Raw genomic sequence first — 21,192 nt, 5'->3', positions numbered from 1 at the left:
TTATTTTTGTTGAACCACTGATGTCACATGGACTATTTTAAATGATGCCCTTACTACCTTTCTGTGCCTTGAAAGTGGTAGTTGTGTTGCTGTCTATGCAGTGTCAGAAAGCTCTTGCAGTTAATCCAAAATATCTTAATTTGCGTTCCAAAGACGAATGAAGATCTTACGGGTTTGGACTGACATGAGGGTGAGTAATTGACTGTTCGCAAAGCGTTCTGACCAATCCGAATACTGATACTATGTGCCGCTGGTCCTATCCGCCATCTTGCCCGACAGCTACGGCCGGTCTTCAAATACTTGTTTTGCATACCAGAAAACCTGTCATGTCCGGTGCTGTATACATGGCTTTCTGTATACAAGTTAAATACTGAGTGTTAAATAATAAAAATAATGTTAAAACGTGTGCTCTTATCATTCTTTGGACAAAAACCCGTGAACTTCGTCCCGATCTGGAGCTTTAAATGCATATGTACGCTCATTTGTTTTCAATGCAGCTAACCTTGTGTTGCTTCGTCATCTTCCCACTCAGTAAACTATGACAGGTCCTTTACAATTATAGCAAAAAGACGGTCACTGCGACACTGTAAAGTCATTAAACTATTGCGCCATGTGAAAAAAAACTATTTAAACCATTTTCATAGGTTTCACGTTATATTGTTGGATCGGAAAATATGTAAATGCACATGCCACAGCTGTATCCCTTCTAGCCTTAACCACAAATCAGACAGGAGAGTAGATTAACTTCGATGGACTTAAACTTAAAAAATGATGTGTTCAGCGGTTGTAATAAAACACTTTCTGATGTTTATTCATGTTCATTTCGTGCTTTACATAAATATGAAAAGATGATCGGTTCACGTGTTTGTACTGAGGCAATACAGTGATCTGTCACGACACATTAAAGAGCCGCAAAGTGGTATTTATTGTTTGAATTTCTTCAAAAATGACAATTTAAAAGCTCAGGGTCCTGAGACCTTGTTTCATACTTGAAGTAACCTGCTCGGTCTTCTCTGTTGTTATGTTGTCAGTTTCCTCTTTGCTCTGCGATGGATTTTTCACTGCGTGAGAACGTGTGTAGTGTGAGATGTCATTGTTTGTCGGGGATGGCAACAGTAACTAAGGAGGGCAAGTGTTTGCGAACGGTCAATTAATGACTGATTTTTTTTTTTTTTTTTTTGGGTGAACTATCCCTTTAATTCAACAGCTTTCACAGCCTTTTGGCTTAGAGCGCCATGAACTTATGTGAACATGAGCAAAACCTATTTTACACTCACACAAAACTCCCAATCACACAGATTCCTGTTGACATGGCTGGAATTTGTCCATGACATTTCGCAGAGCAATGGTAAATGTAACCACACCTAAGTTACATTGATGGTGTCCCATTCCATGTGGGGTTTGTACCGGAAACCTTCAAACTTAGCTACTGTAGGTCTTGAACAGTATTTTTAATTTATCTTTCTTTTTTCTCTCTTCCAGCTATGTGCCTCTTGCATGTGAATAATGTACAGTGATGGTGCCTTCTCAGACCCACGTGATGCTCAAGTGGCAGGAGCACCTGAACAGCTCCTGGGCGGCGGAGGACAGCGTTCAGACCGCCACACGGCACGGAGCGGCAGCTCTCTATGCAAAACTGGTCTACAACAAGGAGGTTGTAGGATTGGCCCAACCAGTGCAGGACCTAATGGGTCCACGCTTGCCTGACTTCCAGTACGAATCCAGCGCTGAGGAGGAGAAGGAGGAGTATCTGTCTGCGCTGCTCCACAGTCAGCGATGCCTTGCCCACCGCATGCTGGCGAGGACCCCCTTTGCCCTATCCCTGCACCACAGACTGGTGATCCTCCAGAGGGTGTTCTACGCCCTCCATAGCAAGTATCATGACCGTTTCCGAGCACCGCTGCCTCCCCAACCCTCATCCTCCTGTGCAGAAGGGGGCGCTCTGGAGTCAGTGTCTGAGCCTTGGCCAACAGGCAGTTCCTGTTCAAAGTCGGGCACAGATGTTCTTATCGAAATGGGAGTCCGGACTGGGTTGAGTCTCCTTTTCGCCCTACTGAGGCAAAGTTGGCAGTGGGGGCGTCTTGAGAACCCACCGGATGTCGCTCTGTGCAATGAGGTATTAGCCACTGCGTCTTCAGTCCTGGCCGCCCTGCCTCCTCTTTCCTTGGCCAACGAGAACAAGATCCCAACAGTGGGGCTTGACTGTCTTACACAAGTTGGAGACTTCCTAAAGAAGACGGCGGTCAGCGGATCTGGGGCGGATCGAGCGGGTCGCAGGCTATCCCTGGAGCTCCTCCTCTCGTTAGCCTTACAAAGAGGATCCTTGCGTTTCCTTCTGGAGTGGGTGGAGGTGGCGCTGGCCGCCTCCGCTTCCTCCACCACGTCTGAAACAGTTGGAGTGGGCTACGAGCTGATCCATCAAACCCTGCAACAGATGCGCCAGCACACGGTGTGTTGCTGCCATGTGGTTGACCTAGTGGTCATGTTAATAGCATGAGTGAAGTAATATACAGTGATACTAATGGGCTCTAATATAGAAAGCTGTGCCTCTTTCAAATGTAGAGAGGGTATAGGGTTACGGCGCTGAGGCTAGGCTAATGCTTTCCTCCATTTGTTCATCCCTCCCTCGGCACATAAAGCAAATCATTGTTGCTAATTGCTACTGCTAATACATTACGGCCATACAGTAGTTTAACATTATTCTGTATTCCTCTCATGGAGGGCAGGAATGATTTGAACATTTCTCCTTGCTCTAAATAAGATTGTGGCTTTCATTTGACTGGAAGCTCTTGGCCGTCTTCCCAGCTCTGAAAGCCGCCTGAGCCACACCAGACCTGCCATGTGTCATGCTCTAATTGATTCATGTCTTAATCAATAGGAAATATGTCTACTTCAAGGCTTTAGTGCTTGAAGTCCAGCAGAACTTGTTCCCTGTACTAAAGGAACTGTTTGTTAAAAGATTTTCCTACTCCTGAGTACTAAGTTAATTCGTTCTCTGAAATGCTAGCTTATTAAGTACTTTGGTGAGATGAAGCCAGAGACTCTCTTCTCAATCTTAAATTAAAACATAATAAATTAATTTCCTTTCATGCTAATGTCACCTGGGCCACTGGATAATGCTAACCAATAGACAAATAGTGATTTTTTTTGTTTTGTTTAGTTTTTCTCTATGAATCTTTTCTTTTAATCAATTATGGAAGTGACTTGTGTTGCCGTTTCACTTTGTGTTCATATCATTTAATTGACCGTCTGAATGGGTGGTGTTAGAGAATTTAAAAACATAAATGCATGCTTTTATTTTAGAATCATATTAACCAGCCATTACCAAGATGTCTTGGAAAGAGTCCATCAACAGGAACACATTGCATCCTATTCTAAGCATTATATTTACCCTATCCATTTCTTAATGCATGCTATTGATCTGATTGTAAACGGTTTATTTGTGCATATGTTTAATTAATTATTTAATAAAATAATTATTTAATTATTTTCCAATTTGTTCAGACCTCGTAATTCTTAAAGGAATAGTTCACCCAAAAATGAAAATTGTCATTTACTCACCCTCATGTCGTTCCAAAATTGTATGAGTTTCTTTTTTATGTTGAACATAAAAGTTAAAATATTTTGAAGAATGCTTGTAATCAAACAGTTGATGGTCCCTAGAAGATACCTTATTGACTTCTATAGTATTTATTTCCCTACTATGGAAGTCAATGGGGACCAACAGCTGTTTCGTTTCAAAATTCTTCAAAATATCTTCTCTTTGTGTTCAACATAAGAAAGAAACGTAATAATGAGTAAATGATGACCAAATTTTGTGTGAACTGTTTCTTTAATCATTCATTCAACAACCAATTGATAGAAACAAGCCCCTACCCTACATAATTTTTATTTTCTTTTAATAATTAATTTTAAGGGTCTGTCTCCTCTTTCATTATATTCCAACATTTTTTTTGCCCGTGGTTAGTCACAATGACTAAACTTGATCACATAGATGTCTTGGCTAATTTTATCGGTTTTACCATACTTCAGTTAGCCATAGATATTGCAGCTGCTAGTATAATTGGATTTAATTTGTTTGTTGTTCCAGGCTGTTCGTGGTGAATCCGTCAATACTCAGGTGCTGAAGAAGGATGCAGATGGACTTTGTAGCCTCTCACATGTTGCTCTTTGCCTCTTTGAAGAGGTTTGTTTGTGCAAATAAACTTACAAGAGTTCTGTAATATGCAGTGTTATCAAAAATTTGTCAGGCTTAGTCTTCTATGACTCTTATTTTGATAAGCAAATCTTTAATCTGCACGTGTGTGTGTTGTAGATCTGCACCCTGGCCTCTAACTGCCTGTGCTCATGCAGCGCGGGGTCTTCCTCTTCCTCCGGATCGGAGAATGATGCTGTCATGGTGTACGTGTGGGGCAGCAACAGCAGCCATCAGCTCGCCGAGGGAACGCTGGAGAAGATTTTACAGCCCAAACTGGCTCAGGGCTTCAGCGATGCACAAATGGTTTGTGTGGGTTTATGTTACTCAAGAGTACTGAAAATCCAAATAACTGGAAGCTATCGTGAAGCTAACAACAAAATAGCAGAGGAGGAGACAGATCTCTCCAAGAAAAAATTAATGAGAGAGATCGCAACGCTCAGTTTGACAGGTTTACAAAAGAGCTTTTAATTAAAAGGTCCCATTTTTCTGACTGGTCCGTAAGCTCATTCATATTAGATGGACAAAACTGGAAAACACTGCAATTTTTCAAGTTATGGAGGACTTTGGTTCTACTTTCCTGTATGACAGAAAAAATAGATTTAAATTACATTGTTAGCTGCATGAGATGCATCATATAGGGCCGTATGTATGTATGTAAATAGTTAATTTTGTAAAATTAAATATGCATATTAATATATATTTTCATATTTGCTTTTTTTCATTTTTTTCAGTTGTATTCTATATTTAAAAATGTATTTATACATTTACAGCTTTAAGAGGTGATGAAGTGATAGGGATCTGTAAATGTATTTATTTGCATGCTAAATAGTTTTTTGTAAAATTATCAAATTAAATATGCATATTGAAATTAGAAAATATAAGGGCATATTTTGTCTAATTTTAAAGGGCATAGGTTGTTAATGTTTATTTATTTATATATATATATGTATATATATATATATATATATATATATATATATATATATATATATATATATATATAAAAATTTTATGCTTTATTTAATGTAAGATTTTTGTGCCTTTTATTACAGCTTTAAGAGGCCACTATTTATTTAGATATAAATTTAAACAGCATATAGTTTATAATGCAGTCAGTTTCATATTGGTTACTGACTGCTTTATAAATAATAGTAGACCATCTTATTGAACTAAATTTATTTGTTTCCTCTCTAACTAACAGAGTATGTGTTGTGCAAAGACTAATCTGAAGTCTCTGCTATTTAATATAGACATGTCTTTTCATTATTATTGAGAAATGCAATTTGGAAAACAGCAGCCACATCTTAATAAACTTTGCCCTTTCACTAGTACAGTTTAGACAATCTCTATCACGGTGATTCAATTGACTTGGCTCTAAATGCTACTCTTCTCTTTCCACCTGCAGATTGAGGCAGGCCAGTACTGCACGTTCTCTGTATCTGCAGATGGTGCAGTGAAGGCTTGTGGGAAGGGTAGTTATGGGCGGCTGGGACTGGGAGACTCTAATAACCAGTCAATGCCCAAGAAGCTGATTCTGGAGCCGCCTCGTACCATGAGGAAGGTGTCGTCTTCCAAGGGATCAGACGGACACACGCTGGCTGTCACGGCGGAGGGAGAGGTGTTCAGCTGGGGAGATGGAGATTACGGCAAACTGGGCCACGGGAACAGCGCCACACAGAAATACCCCAAGATTATACAAGGCCCGCTGTTAGGAAAGGTGAGAAAGTTTGTTTTCTACTTGCAGAGCAGAAGTTATTATTGTTTGGATGTGACTGTGTTTCTAATTGAAAGCATTTCCCTGAGCTCTTTTGACTCGGATGAGTAGATAACATTCCAGAACACCCTAACACCCACCTAGCAACACCATAATAACACCCTAGAAACGATATACACCTTAGCCATCCTCCAGAACACTCTAGCAAACACATAGCAGTGTCCTAGCAAAAGAAAATGCATCAAACTTGCAAAACATCATGCTGAAATCACCCTAGCAGCCATATAGCAATACCCTGGTAACACATAGCAATATCCTAGTGACTGTATAGCAACATGCTAAAATCACTCAGAATATAGAATGTATACACCTGTCAACAACCTGTAACACCACTGTATGATTCTAGCAAATCAAGAACATAATCGAAACTGCATAGCAACCACCCATAAGAGTCTAGCTCCCACCCAACAATGCCATTGCAACCACAACACCCTAGCAACTGCATTGCGTTGCCCTAGCAAACCCAGAAAACCTAGAAGCAACATACAAATGTGTTATCAAACACAAAACACTCTAGCGACTGAATAGCAAAATGCGAAAACCCCTAGAAACCATATAGTAACATCCTGGCAACACCATATAAGCATCTTAACATCGCCAGAGCACAATAGAAATTACACTAGCAACCACATAGCAATCCCTAACAACTGCATAGCACTATTTTAAAATCAACCAAGACACCCTTGAGACCACATAGCAATGCCCTAACAACCTCTGAATTTCCCAGCAACAACATAACATGCTAAAATCAATCACATCACTTTAGTGACCACATAGCAACCACATAGGAATGCCTTAGCAAACATGGAGCAACCTAGCAACTTAATTGCAACATTCTAAAAATCAATCAGATCACCCTTGCAACCACATAGCAAAGACCTAGCAACCCATGAATGCCATAGCAACAACATAACCACATGCTAAAAATCACAAAGAAAAATCTAGCAACCACATAGCAATGCCTTAGCAACCACAGAACACCCTAGCAACAACATAACGTGTTAAAAATGAACCAGATTGTTGGCAACAATAGCCTCGTGGGCAGCGCCAACATGTAGTGCCCTTGCACTTCAGGTGTCCCAAGTTCAAGTCCCGGCTCGTGGACCGTGCTAAAAATCAGTCAAATCACCCTAACAACTGCATAACAATGCCCTACTAACCACAGAACACCCTAACAACTGCATAGCAACATTTTAATATCAACCAAAACACCATAATAACCACATAGCAATGCCCTAGCAACCCCTAAATTCCATAGCAACTACATAACATGCTACAAATCAACCAGATCACCCTAGCAACCGCATAGCAATGCCCTAGTAGTGACAAAACACTCTAACAACCACTAATATATCAGAAAAATTTAACAAATCTCATCACTGCATTTGTCAAAGTGTGTGACTTTCCTGTGTGTGTATTGCAGGTGGTGGTGTGTGTGTCTGCTGGATACAGACACAGTGCTGCGGTGACTAATGACGGAGAGCTGTACACCTGGGGGGAAGGCGACTTCGGTCGACTCGGTACATCATTCTCCTCTTACAGACCATCAACATCACACACACACACAAACAAACCTGAGGCCTGAGGGTCTATTCTCAGATGTAGTGTTGTCAGTGAAATACAATTCACTATTGATTTCTGGGAGTTGGTTTTTATGGTTTGAATGACTGCTGTGCATAGTCCACACTGCTCAGAGTTTGCTCTTTTTAATCCACAGAGAAATAATTTGCCAGGCAGTCGACGGGACGCCTGATCCCTCAGACTGAGTCAGACTGTTGTGTCAGAAGTTCTGCCTGTGTGTCTCAGTCTTGTTTTCCTCTGTCTACCTGTCATGTAGGTCACAGCGACAGTCACAGTCGTAACGTGCCCACTCTGGTGAAGGACATCAGTGGGGTCGGGCAAGTGGCCTGTGGCAGCTCTCACACCATCGCTGTGGCTCAAGATGGACGAATCGTCTGGTCCTTTGGAGGAGGAGATAACGGTATGCTGATGTCTAATATAAAGTGACCATAGTCTGTAGTATTTATTATTTTTTTTCTCTCTGTAGAAGTCCACATTTTCCTCTAAAGTCAGTCGTAATTTAATTTCTGATGACCGTTTTCATCATCCTCACACATGAAGTGCACTTGGAGGGATGTTAAAGTAATCTATCATTATTCATTCTATCTGTCTGTCTTTGTTCATCCATCTATCTGTCACTATTTTATTTAGTTGTGATTTATTTATTTTTTAGTTGACCGTTTTCATCATCCTCACACGAAGTACACTTGGAGGGATGTTAAAGGGGTCATCGGATGCCCGTTTTACACAAGTTGATATGATTCTTTAGGTTCTAAATGAAAAGTCTATAACATACTTTGGTTAAAAATACTCAATGGTAGTGTACAAAAACACCTTTTTAAACCTGTCAAAATTAGCTCTGTCTTCAGCACGCTGATCTAGTCCATGTTTCTATAAATCCTAGTGAGCTCTGCTGACTCCACCCCTTTCTTCCGTGGAGTGATGCACACACCATAGATGTGTAGATTCCCTATTCGACAGCTCCAGATACGTTGATGCATATACTATACATATGAGTTTTGTGGTTTGTCATGGTACATGTGTACATATGAGACAGTAAAGCTGTGTACCCTTCAGAGTGCTCTGCTCTGTATTGTAGCACTATCAGACATAACATCTGCTCACAGGCTCAAACCTGTTTGAAATAAAGCTGTCGCAAAGTGTTTCAGAAGGCAAAATATAGAGCCAGTTGTTGAAACAAGTGCAAACACACCCTCTGAATTAGACACACCTTAAATTACTACAGTTGGGCATAAAAGTATTTAGTCAGCTACCAATTGTGCAAGTTCTCCCACTTAAAAAGATGAGAGAGGCCTGTCATTTTCATCATAGCTTCAACTATGAGAGACAGAATGGGGGGAAAGAATCCAGGAAATCACATTGTAGGATTTTTAAAGAATTTATTTGCAAATTATGGTGGAAAAATATGTATTTGGTCAATAACAAAAGTTAATCTCAATACTTTGTTATATACCCTTTTTTAGAAATGACGGAGTTCAAACGTTTTCTGTAAGTCTTCACAAGGTTTTCACACACTGTTGCTGGTATTTTGGTCCATTCCTCCATGCAGATCTCCTCTAGAGCAGTGATGTTTGGGGCTGTCGCTGGGCAACACGGACTTTCAACTCCCTCCAAAGATTTTCTATGGGGTTGAGATCTGGAGACTGGCTAGGCCACTCCAGGACCTTGAAATGCTTCTTACGAAGCCACTCCTTCGTTGCCCGGGCGGTGTGTTTGGGATCATTGTCATGCTGAAAGACCCAGCCACGTTTCATCTTCAATGCCCTTGCTGATGGAAGGAGGTTTTCACTCAAAATCTCACGATACATGGCCCCATTCATTCTTTCCTTTACACGGATCAGTCGTCCTGGTCCCTTTGCAGAAAAACAGCCCCAAAGCATGATGTTTCCACCCCCATGCTTCACAGTAGGTATGGTGTTCTTTGGATGCAACTCAGCATTCTTTCTCCTCCGAACACGACGAGTTTTTACCAAAAAGTTATATTTTGGTTTCATCTGATGATATGACATTCTCCCAATCCTCTTCTGGATCATCCAAATGCTCTCTAGCAAACTTCAGACGGGCCCGGACATGTACTGGCTTAAGCAGGGGGACACGTCTGGCACTGCAGGATTTGAGTCCCTGGCGGCGTAGTGTGTTACTGATGGTAGCCTTTGTTACTTTGGTCCCAGCTCTCTGCAGGTCATTCACTAGGTCCCCCCGTGTGGTTCTGGGATTTTCACAGTGTGAGATCTTGCGTGGAGCCCCAGATCGAGGGAGATTATCAGTGGTCTTGTATGTCTTCCATTTTCTAATAATTGCTCCCACAGTTGATTTCTTCACACCAAGCTGCTTGCCTATTGCAGATTCAGTCTTCCCAGCCTGGTGCAGGTCTACAATTTTGTTTCTGGTGTCCTTCAACAGCTCTTTGGTCTTGGCCATAGTGGAGTTTGGAGTGTGACTGTTTGAGGTTGTGGACAGGTGTCTTTTATACTGATAACGAGTTCAAACAGGTGTCATTAATACAGGTAACGAGTGGAGGACAGAGGAGCCTCTTAAAGAAGTTGTTACAGGTCTGTGAGAGCCAGAAATCTTGCTTGTTTGCAGGTGACCAAATACTTATTTTACCGAGGAATTTACCAATTAATGCATTAAAAATCCTACAATGTGATTTCCTGGATTCTTTCCCCCCATTCTGTCTCTCATAGTTGAAGTGTACCTATGATGAAAATTACAGGCCTCTCTCATATTTTTAAGTGGGAGAACTTGCACAATTGGTGGCTGACTAAATACTTTTTTGCCCAACTGTATATATTTTAGAGGCAGTTCTGTACATGTAAACTCTGTGTTTGTGTTACAGGTAAACTGGGACATGGGGACACAAACCGTGTGTACAGGCCTAAAGTGATAGAAGCCCTGCATGGCTTCATTATCAGAAAAGTGTGTGCTGGGAGCCAGTCGTCACTGGCTTTGACATCTGCTGGCCAGGTATATACAACCTAACGTTTATTGCTGAGCAAATATGTACTGTTATACACCCATATAAATTCTCATGTTACTGTGTTCTGCTGTGTGTGTAATGCAGGTGTTTGCGTGGGGCTGCGGCTCGTGTCTCGGCTGCGGCTCGTCTGAGACCACCTCACTCAGACCTCGACTGATAGAGGAGCTCAGCATCACTAAAATCATTGACATTTCCTGTGGAGACAGCCACTGTCTCGCTTTGTCTCATGGTAAGAGAGATGGAGAAACCAAATTTGGAAGATGAGATGAGACAATGGTAATAAATAAATACTGAAATAGATCATTTCTGCTCTGATACTGATAGTGGCAACTTTTGCTCTCTACAAAATTTTTAGACAAGCTTTTTTATTTTCCTAATGTAAGTCTACAGTGTTTTGTGTTTTATGCTGCATTTTTAAAATTAATTTACATAAATGCATTGCATCAAATTACATCAAATTATTTTATAGAAATTAATTTGATAGAATTTGTTGATCAGTACTACTTCATTCTTATTTGATATTATTCCTATTATATATCATTCTAGTATTCATATTTTAAATGAGAATTTTTTTTATTTTATTTTAATGTTTGTTTACGTTTAATAAATTTTGCCCTTTAATTTTTATTTAATATTTCTATATAGCTTTAAAATTTTAGGAAATTATTTTAAATTTAAATTACAATTAAATTTTATTTTAAAATTATTTATTTCAGTTAGTTGCCAAGACAGTGTTTTTTCAGCTATATTTCAATTCAAGACAAATTTTGTTTTAATTAATTTTAGTGGTAGTTAACAATAACAACACTAAGGATTATAGGAATATTTACCAAAAACATTTATAATTTTCATTATTTACTCACCCTCATGTAATTCCAAACAGAAAAGGGTTTTGATGATACAAGAAATGAAAATGAAAAAAAGTAGCCTATACAACCATAAAAGTAGTCTATACAAGTTGTGTGCTGTAAGTTTTCTGAAGCCATCTGATAGCTTTGTATCAGAAAGAGACTGAAATTTAAGTTGCTATTCACTGAAATGGGATTCTCAGATTGATGCTGCATTTAGTTTATTCTAAGAAAATGCTTGAGCAATTTCATTGGTTTGTGTTACAGAAAACGAGGTGATTGCTTGGGGCAACAATGCCATGGGGCAATGTGGGCAGGGCCATACCTCAACGCCAGTCTCCAAACCCAAGAAAGTGATTGGTTTAGAAGGGGTGCCAATACAGCAAATTACTGCAGGCACGTCCCACAGCCTGGCCTGGACAGCGGTTCCCACTGATAGGTGAGAAGAGAGAGAAAACTGTTTTCATTATTTGAGATTTGATGGCTTTTCCACAATGCATGTTTGGTATTTCATTATCTGCATCTCTCATTGCTTATGGATAATGTAACTGGAATAAAAAGCCCCCTCTTCCTGATCTAAACCCAAACCAAAAACAATGTGTCCTTAAATGCAAAGTCTTGACTCTTGAGGAAACAGCACCATTCTCATATTTGTTATGCAAATAAAACCCCTTATTGCTTTATCTGGCATGAGTTCCACTGCTAATGTATTAATACAATGGCATTTACATTTTCCATTGTTCACAGCTGTTCAGTTGCTTTGTTTTCCTGACAGGACTGAGTGTGAATTATCAATGTGTGTTTGTGTGCTGGCAGGCAGCTGGTGGCTTGGCACAGGCCGTTTTGTGTAGATCTGGAGGAGAGCACGTTTACATACCTGCGTAGTTTCCTGGAGCGTTACTGTGATAGTACCAGTGGGGACACACCACCTGCACCTTTCCCCTCTAAGAGGTAAAAACCTAGCACCAACCCACCCATGGATTGTGATTTGCACCACAAATCATTAATCAAATATATGTACAGCATGATCCTGCTACAAATCTTGTTCTTTGATAGGTAGGTATGTGGATGGATGCGGGGTGTGAAATTTAAATGTATTTATTCATTTGAATTAATTTTATTTGTTTCTTTTTGAGTTTCTTTTTTTTTTTTTTAACTTATAACATTAAAAATGTTTGTTATATTTTATAAAATGGAGAATAAAATGTCATTTCATACTATGGATGTATACTTCAAACATGCCAATCTGATTCATAGACGTTTTCAGTGTCAGATGTCAGTAGTTTACATCTGTCAACTGCAAGCTTTAAGATTACATAAGAGCTGTCACACAGATTATATAATATTGTAGATCTTTTCCTGCTGAGGCCTCAAGATGGTAAGTGATGTATGTTGACCTTGAGGTCAGAACCTTTAATTCTGCTCCAGTATCTCCAAAGAAAGAGAGAGTGTGTATCAAATGTCTTGATCCCATAATGTGGAAGCTTCCTGAAAACCTTATTTTGTTTTGTATTTTATTTTATTTCATTTTATCCAATTTTATCCAATTTACTGATCTGCTATTTAAGCTTCTTATTCTTATGAGACTAAAATTTCTGAACACTACTCCTCCTACTGCTTTCAAGCTAGAACCACCAAACTCAGCCCAGCGATCTATCCTAGCGACATACTAATCATGATAGAAACATCGTAACAACATGCTAGTAGCATGCTAATCATGCTAGAAACGTGCTAATCACGCTAGAAATATACTAGTTACTTGCTAATCATGTTAGAAACATGCTAGTGTTCTCTTTCAAGCATACGTTTCGGTGTCTCATTATGGGATATGCCTCTTCCGCGTATTCCTCAGAAGCCCTATTACATTACACCAGCCCCAATTGGCTGGCAGACGTGACGCTGTGTCTGGGAGTGGCCTCCCCACCCCTCAGTATAAAAGGAGCGACACAATGTCACTACGACATTCAAAAACCTCTTCTCGCTTCACGCCAGAAGCCTTAACGAACTCTCGGACGAACAACCGTTTTTTCCGCCTGACTCCTTCAATTTTGCATACCAGCCGATTGCAAGAAGTGTTCGATACTATGATGGCTGCAGCAATGCAGACTGTCCCGGCTAGTGAGGGAGATGCTGTTCGACTTTGTTCATGCGGGAACAAAATTTCATGCAATGAGACACACCAGGTCTGCTCTGCATGTCTTGAGCTGAAACATGCCCAAATGGCGATCGAGAACCCTGGTTCCTGTGAACACTGCACACGCTTCACTACGAAGAGCCTTCGTTGCAGGCTAGCACGCCAAGCTAGCCTGTCAGGCCACGATCCCCTCACGTCACCTAGCCCCGTTCCAGCTGCCACTCCGCAGGTATCCATCCCTGTAGAGCTGCCCACCACGGCAGCTTTATCATGGGGTGAACAGCTTGACGTTTGCGTCCCTCTGCCCAGTGTGTTCAGCACGGACTAGGAACAAGACGCGCTCGATTTCGAGGAAGCGGGACAATCGGACTTTCTTCTCTCTGAAGAAGAGGAAGATTTCAAGGACTCCCATTTCCTCCCCCCTGCGCACACGGCACAACCCCTCGCCGCGGCGGGGACCACGGAAGGTCCAGATGGGGCACCATCCCCGCTGCTCAGTGTGGATCTGCAAGATGTGTGCAAACGCGCTGCAGAGAAACTAAACATTCTGTGGCCGACTGTGGTAGCAGAGACTGCAAAGTCTGGCTATGAGGTTAAGAGGCTGCCGAGAGCGAAACGGGCAGCACGGCAGCTCCTTCCTGTGTTTCCAGAGCTGCTGGAGGAGCTTGCGGTGACCTGGAAGGACAAACCGTTCACCAGTAAGTTACCCGTGTAGGGAGGATCTGCTCTCGATGTGGAGGGAATGGAGAAAGCAGGACTTCTCCGAATGCCCCCCATGGAGCCATTAGTTGCCGCGCACTTGCATCCAAAGCACACGGCGGCTGCAAATCCGATGTTGCCATCCAAAGCGAACCGTTTCCAGTCAAGCATGATGGAACGCACTTATAAAGCAATTGCTCTCTCTGTCAGGGCGCTGAACGTAACCTCTATGCTGACCGTGTACCAAGCGGAATTGCAGGACGAAGCGTCGACCATGCCAGGTCAGAAGCACTGGGAAGAGATATGTGTAGTGACACATCTCTCTCTGCGTCTTCAGAGGTGCGCGGTTCAAGCCGCGGGCAAGGCCATGGCCACAATGGTCATGACGTTGGCTTAACCTGGCTAATCTCTCTGACAGGGAAAAAGAAGCTATCCTGGACGCACCGGTGGTCACAGCGGGCATTTTTGGCTCGGCATTGACACTGATGCAAAAGAGATGCAAGGAAAATAAGAGGGATGATGAGGCTTTGCAGCTCTGTATGCCTAGGAAGGCACAGACTGCACCCCCTCCGCCACCCCGGCAGACTTTCGCACAAGTTACGGCCCGCCCACCCCCCAGCTATCGCATTCCTCGGCGGCAGAGACCAAATGTGAATGCAGCGGGTCACAGCAGAGTCCCGGAACAGAGAACTGCCTGGCCTAGGAAGAACTACCCGCCTGCAACAGCTCAGGCGGTCCAGCCAGTTCCTCAACCTCATCCTCACTCCCATCCTCAGGGAGTGAGGAGGAAGAAGGCAGTTTGATGGGGTCTTCCCCGGGGAAAGGAGCACACAAGCCCCCCTGTTCGCGAGCTCCCGTCCCCCAGATGTTCAGCGTTCGACAAGGGACGAGTTTCAAAGTTCCCGGATGTTCTGTGGGAAAATAGAGCCCGGTTGGGCCAGGGGAACCAGAGCAGTGAAAAGGACAAGGGATGGTGCATTGGTGTACACCCACCCACTAGTCACAAGCACTTGTCATGTTTAAAACTCAGTTTTCACTGTATTCCCAAAACATGTTGCAAAACATAATTCCCCCAAAAATGTTGCAAAACACATTAACAGACCACAGCATAACATCACTTCGGGGAGTTATTGCTCCCTTAGAGGTGATGAGACACTTAAACTCTGTCCAAGCGCAAAATGCCCACGCATGCTCAGTACAGACAACAAACTCGTTCACTGCTAAGCCACACGATGGCGCCAGAACGCTGCAAATAAACAGTTGGTGAGAATGCACACAGTCCCGCTGGGTACTAAGGACAGTACAATTCGGGTACCGACTGCAGTTTGCCGCTTCACCCCCACATTTCAAAGGGATAATTCCTTCTTAGGTGCGGAAAAAATTAAAGCATGTTCTTCAGGAAGAAATTTCCTCTCTGTTGAACAAAAGGGCGATAAGAGTGGTCCCACCCGAGCAGAGCCACAGCGGGTTTTACGCGAGGTACTTCCTCGTCCCAAAGAAAGGGACTCAAGCTCTTTGTCCCATATTAGATCTGCGGGCACTGAACAAGTACTTAAGGAAGTACAAGTTCAGAATGCTCACTCATTCTACACTCCTAAAATTAGTACGCCATGGCGATTGGTTTACGTCAATCGACCTGAAGGACGCATATTTTCACATAAAGATATATTTTGCTTATAGGTTTACTTTCCTTGGTGTGGCATACGAGTATCGGGTTCTACCATTGGGCTTGTCTCTCTGCCCCTGATTGTTTGTAAAATGCATAGAAGCGGTACTCACTCTGCTTAGGGAGAAGGGCATTCGTCTCGCAACTTACATAGACGACTGGCTGGTGAAAGCTCAGTCAGAGCAAGAAGCGAGAGAACACACAGTTATGCTTTTGGAACACATACAGAAACTGGGGTTAAAATTAAACATCGAAAAGAGTGTTTTAATTCCCACACAGTCTATAACATATCTGGGACTATCACCGAACTCTGTGACATTCAGAGCGCGACTGTCAAAAGAATTCACTCGGTGCATGACCGATTTTCAGAGGGGAAACAGTGTTTCCTTTCGCACATGCCTCAGGCTATTAGGACTTGCTAGTAGCAACATGCTAGTAGCATGCTAATCATGTTAGAAACATGCTAGTAACTTGTTAATCATGCTATCGGCATTCTAGTAACTTGCTAATCATTATAACGACATGCTAGTCACTTGCTATTCATGCTAATGTTGCTAACAAGTGCTAGTAACATGTTAAGTGAAGTGAAGTGACATACGGTGACCCATACTCGGAATTCGTGCTCTGCATTTGAACACACACACACCCGGAGCAGTGGGCAGCCATTTATGCTGCGGCGCCCGGGGAGCAGTTTGGGGGTTCGGTGCCTTGCTCAAGGGTACCTCAGTCGTGGTATTGAGGGTGGAGAGAGCGCTGGACATTCACTCCCCCCACCTACAATCCCTGCCGGCCCGAGACTTGAACCCGCAACCTTTGGATTACAAGTCTGACTTGCTAACCATTAGGCCACGACTTCCCCGTTTAATCATGCTAGAAACATGTTATCAACATCTATCTAAATTTTCAAACTTCAGGCTTTCACAACTGCTTTAAACTTTCAGACGACAAACCTAAAGTTTGTCTTGATAAACTTTTTTTTATCTAGTTTTGTTTTATTTTAACTCCTCCAACCTCTAACCTCTAAGTTTCTGTTGCAGATTTTTACTTTTCTCTCAAGTCACTACATAGCAACCACCATAACATCTAAATCTAAATAACTGCATAGCAGTGCCCTAGCAACTACCTATCACACCTTAGCTTTGTGGCAGAGATTTTTGCATAGGCAAGCACAAATTCTTGTTTATCTGTGTCAATGTCAGCTGCTGAAAGACACTCATATAGCAGGAATGTCACACACACACAGCCGCTGGGGTAACTGGCACAAGACCATAACCGTCTCCATGCCCACAGGGATGGGGTCAGAGCAGCATATGGCCTAGCACTCGGTAAAGGTCACTGTAGACTTCTCATCTTTAAACTTCTCACTCTCGTCCTCTCTGTTTCTTCTCTAGGGAACATCACCAGTTTGTGTTGTTGTGTATGAAACTCTTGTCCATCCACCTGTCGTTGGCCCATGCAGGGGGAACGGGGGCCACAGTGCTGGGCGCTCAGGGTCGGCCCCTCAGGAACCTGCTCTTCAGACTCATTGACTCTAATGTACCAGATTCCATACAACAGGTCTGCTTTGAAACACTGGGCTTCAGTGTGTTTTAGTTGTAATTTTTCTGCATTATATGCTAACTTTGTATCGCTTGCAGTTATTGGTTTTGCACATTTTTATAATAATTTGCATATGTTTACATTTACAATTTACATATAAAATTGTTAAAATTTTCAAAATGTGGAGTTTTTTTTACTTTTTTTTTTATCAAGGAAGCATTACATTGATTACGAGTGACAGTAAACATTTAAAATTCACAAAAGATCTGTTTCAGATAAATGCTGTTCTTTTGAACTTTCTATTCATCAAACAATTAGTTTTCACAATAATATTAAGCAGCTGTTTTTTGTAACTGTTTTCAACATTGATAATAATAAGAAATGTTTCTAGGTCTCCAAATTTAGCTTTGCCGCTACAGGAATAAATTCAATTTTAAAATATATTAAAATAGGAAATAGGTATTTTAAATTATAATAATATTTCACAATATTACTCTTTTTACTGTATTTTTAATAATATAAATGCAGCCTTGGTGAACATACGAGACTTATTTCTAAAATCTTACTGACCCCAAACTTTTGAACTGCAGTTAAATTTTTCCCCTTTTGAAGAATTTGAAGAAACAAAGCTTGCAGAAAATGCTGAATAGTTATGAATATCTATTTCGTTATGTGATTATTATGCTCTTTGGAAAATTATACTTGGCAAAGCATATGTTATTTGTCAGTAGCTGTGTATTCATCCAAGTTGCTAATTTAATTTTTGCATGACAATGAAATATTGCCATAAATAAAAGTAAAAATAATTTGTGAATGAAGAACATTGTTTTCAAGAGAACAAAACTGCTCTTTTTGAAGGGAACTGGTGCAAAAAAATTGTGAAAGCTACTGTGACTCTTTAAAAAAAAAAAAACTTAATAAATTACATATTTTATTACATTTACTTTTAATATTATTTTTTTTAGTATTATGTTTATTATAGGTAAAAAAAAAAAAAAAGATTTGTTTCCATACAGCATTTAAAAAACCCACTAACTGCAATCTATAATTTCTGGCAACAGTACAAAACAGTAAACCACTCCAGCCAATCAGAATGCTTGCTGGAGTTCCTCCCACATGTTAAAAACTCTAAGATGATGGAATCTGTTGGCTCCGTTTTCTCTTTGAGGGTGTTTGCAGGGGACACGACTTTTCACAACCTTCAAGAGTTCAATGTAACTTTTTGACTGAGTCATCTGTCAGAATGCCAGCGTATGAGTCATTCCTACACCGTAGTAATTAATTTTTGTTTGTGTGTTGAGGCGGTAATGAGCACGCTGTCCATCGGAGCGTCTCTGTTGCTGCCTCCTCTCAGGGAGAGAACGGAGGTGCTGCACTCGCTGTTACCACAGGGTCCAGAGAGCTGGGAAAGCCTCTCTAAAGGACAGGTACGCAAACAACAATATTAAAGTGTGGCACATATATCATTATTTGCTGAGAAACCCCTGCTGTTCCTTTAATGATTCTGTGATATTGCTATTACAGCGTCTACAGCTGGACATGGTGCTGAACAGCCTGCAGGAACAGAGTCACGTGGCATCCCTGCTGGGATACAGCTCACCTGGGGAGTTGAGCGCAGGTCTGGCACTGCCGCCCACCCCTGACCGCCCCACAGGAAGTGTTAGCGCGGGCTTAGAAGCTCCAGACCAACTCCACCTGGCTGAAGTGCTCCTGAAGACCTTGCTGCTCAGCATCGGATTCTATACAGTGAGTTCAACAGTTGTTTAGATTGACTGACAGACGCAAAAGCTGTTTTTCTTTTTCAAACATCAGTTGATTTGAATTTAAATTAGCATATTCATTTGCATCTTTCCCAAATACTTCATGATTCCAGGTTTTTCCTGTGCTGGTTTAGGAAAGGAAATCTGCTTTTAAAACTGCCATTTGATAAACTGGCAATCATGAAGCTGGCATTTGGACCCCAATCTACATCTTGGACCTCTTTTGGAAACGTTTTTTTTTGTTCTTTTTTTTTGTTTGTTAATATTATAATTTATAATATATATATAAGAATATATTATTAAATAATATATAATTGACAATATATTTCTTACATATTTAATATAATAATTTATAATATACATTACTGTTTATTTCATACATATTTAATATAATAATTTATAATATACATTACTGTTTATTTCATGTCATTTTTGACAGACCAACGCTGCGTTTATTTGATCAAAAATACAGTAAAAACAGTAATATTGTGAAGTATTATTACAATTTAAAATGACTATTTAAAAATTTTATTCCTGTGATGCAAAGCTGAATTTTCAGCATCATTACTCCAGTTTTCAGTGTCACATGTATGGGATGATATTAGACTCAAAATGATTAATAGATGCACGCACAATTCTCCATGCACTGCATACATTTTATGCATGTATCTTACTAACCACAAACAAATGTATTTCAATTTGAGTCTGTGGAATTCAGGATTAAATGTTTATGCAGTGATTTTAACAAATACACACGTTTATGTATAAAAATGTTGTGATCTGCATTAATATATCATAAATTGCTCATGCAAAAAGGAATCCGTGCATTTGTGGATCAGGTGACACACGTGCATTTGTTGACATCTTGTTTGCATTAATCTTGTTCGGTTCATTTGGATTTTGAGACGTCATTTTTGCAGTTTGCAGCATTTCACGACGCCCACACACAACTACCAATGAACAAAGCCCAGTGCAATTCATTAACGTGTACACGATTTGAAAAATTTGCAAATGTGCATCACTACACTGAAACAAATGCTTTTCAGCCAGTGTCTGCAGAGTTAAGAATTACATCAATGTGCAGCATTTTATACAAATAGAGACTTATTTTTTAATACAAATGTTATAGTTTGTATTAAACTATCATAATTTGTGCATGCAGCGATTAAAATGTGCATTTGTGGATCAGGCGACGCACGTGCATTCATTCACATCTCTTCTGAGTCGATTCTATTTGATTCATTTAATTTTGAGACTTTCATTCCGCCCGTTTAGCCTTGCCCAATCCACACACACACAGCTCGCGATCCACAGGCTGCTGAGGCTAAGAAAATCAGCGACCACTAGATGGCACTAGTCCCAGTCACCTGTGCTCATTCCATTGTGTACACTTTTATGAATGTTACATTGTGTTTTCTTTGTTTCTTTTTGGTTTGGCTATTCTACTATTGCCCGTAGAAATATAATAAAAATGTTTTATTGAACTTGTTCTAATTTAACTAGTCTTAGGACACAGAATAGCTCATATTAATTTAGCCAAACAAGAACGTCCTGATGGTACCTTTTGTGTTTTTTTTTTTTTTCTTCTGTAATTCAGCGGCACGTTGTCAGTTCTTCCTTCCTTGTATTATTATTATTATCATTAAAGGGCTATTATAGTTGCTCATTTAAGCCATTAGTAATTGCACGTTTATATTCAATTAATTAAACTATTACATTAACTGAAACTGTACTATATTAAAACAATGAGCCTTTTATAGGCTATTAGCATAAAGCCTGCTGGCTAATGGAATGACAATGAATGTTTAGGGAAAAATAGCTAGAACACATTTTATTTAGACCTACTTATTACTAAACTGTTTTCTGAGTCAGTATCGTCTACAAAGATGAAGTTGACTGCTAATTCGCCATTTTTTTTATAAGTAGCCTATAAATATCGTCTAATTACTATTTACACTTATTGCAAATATCTGCTACTTTTACAGCATGTATAGAATGGCTATTTTCACTTAG

General features: G+C 40.7%; 1 protein-coding gene across 1 annotated transcript in view; it reads left to right on the top strand.

The window, feature by feature from the left end:
• Nucleotides 1–1,516: 1,516 nt before the first annotated feature.
• The window catches only part of LOC306855532 (putative E3 ubiquitin-protein ligase HERC1), a gene marked incomplete at its 5' end in the record, with an annotated part of 83,632 nt that continues 63,956 nt past the window's right edge, over nt 1,517–21,192 (top strand). Inside the window, 13 exons of the mRNA XM_079394287.1 lie at nt 1,517–2,449; nt 4,091–4,186; nt 4,316–4,501; nt 5,604–5,915; nt 7,396–7,492; nt 7,810–7,953; nt 10,393–10,520; nt 10,618–10,762; nt 11,649–11,820; nt 12,198–12,332; nt 17,272–17,437; nt 18,721–18,846; nt 18,944–19,165. Coding sequence (XP_079250413.1) covers nt 1,517–2,449; nt 4,091–4,186; nt 4,316–4,501; nt 5,604–5,915; nt 7,396–7,492; nt 7,810–7,953; nt 10,393–10,520; nt 10,618–10,762; nt 11,649–11,820; nt 12,198–12,332; nt 17,272–17,437; nt 18,721–18,846; nt 18,944–19,165 — 2,862 coding nt within the window. The remainder of the gene's footprint in view (nt 2,450–4,090; nt 4,187–4,315; nt 4,502–5,603; nt 5,916–7,395; nt 7,493–7,809; nt 7,954–10,392; nt 10,521–10,617; nt 10,763–11,648; nt 11,821–12,197; nt 12,333–17,271; nt 17,438–18,720; nt 18,847–18,943; nt 19,166–21,192) is intronic.

Source organism: Barbus barbus (assembly GCF_936440315.1).
Source record: "Barbus barbus genome assembly, chromosome: 36".
NCBI lineage: Eukaryota > Metazoa > Chordata > Actinopteri > Cypriniformes > Cyprinidae > Barbus > Barbus barbus.
Note: the sequence above shows the minus strand (reverse complement) of the source record. Positions and strands in the feature narration are given on the sequence as shown.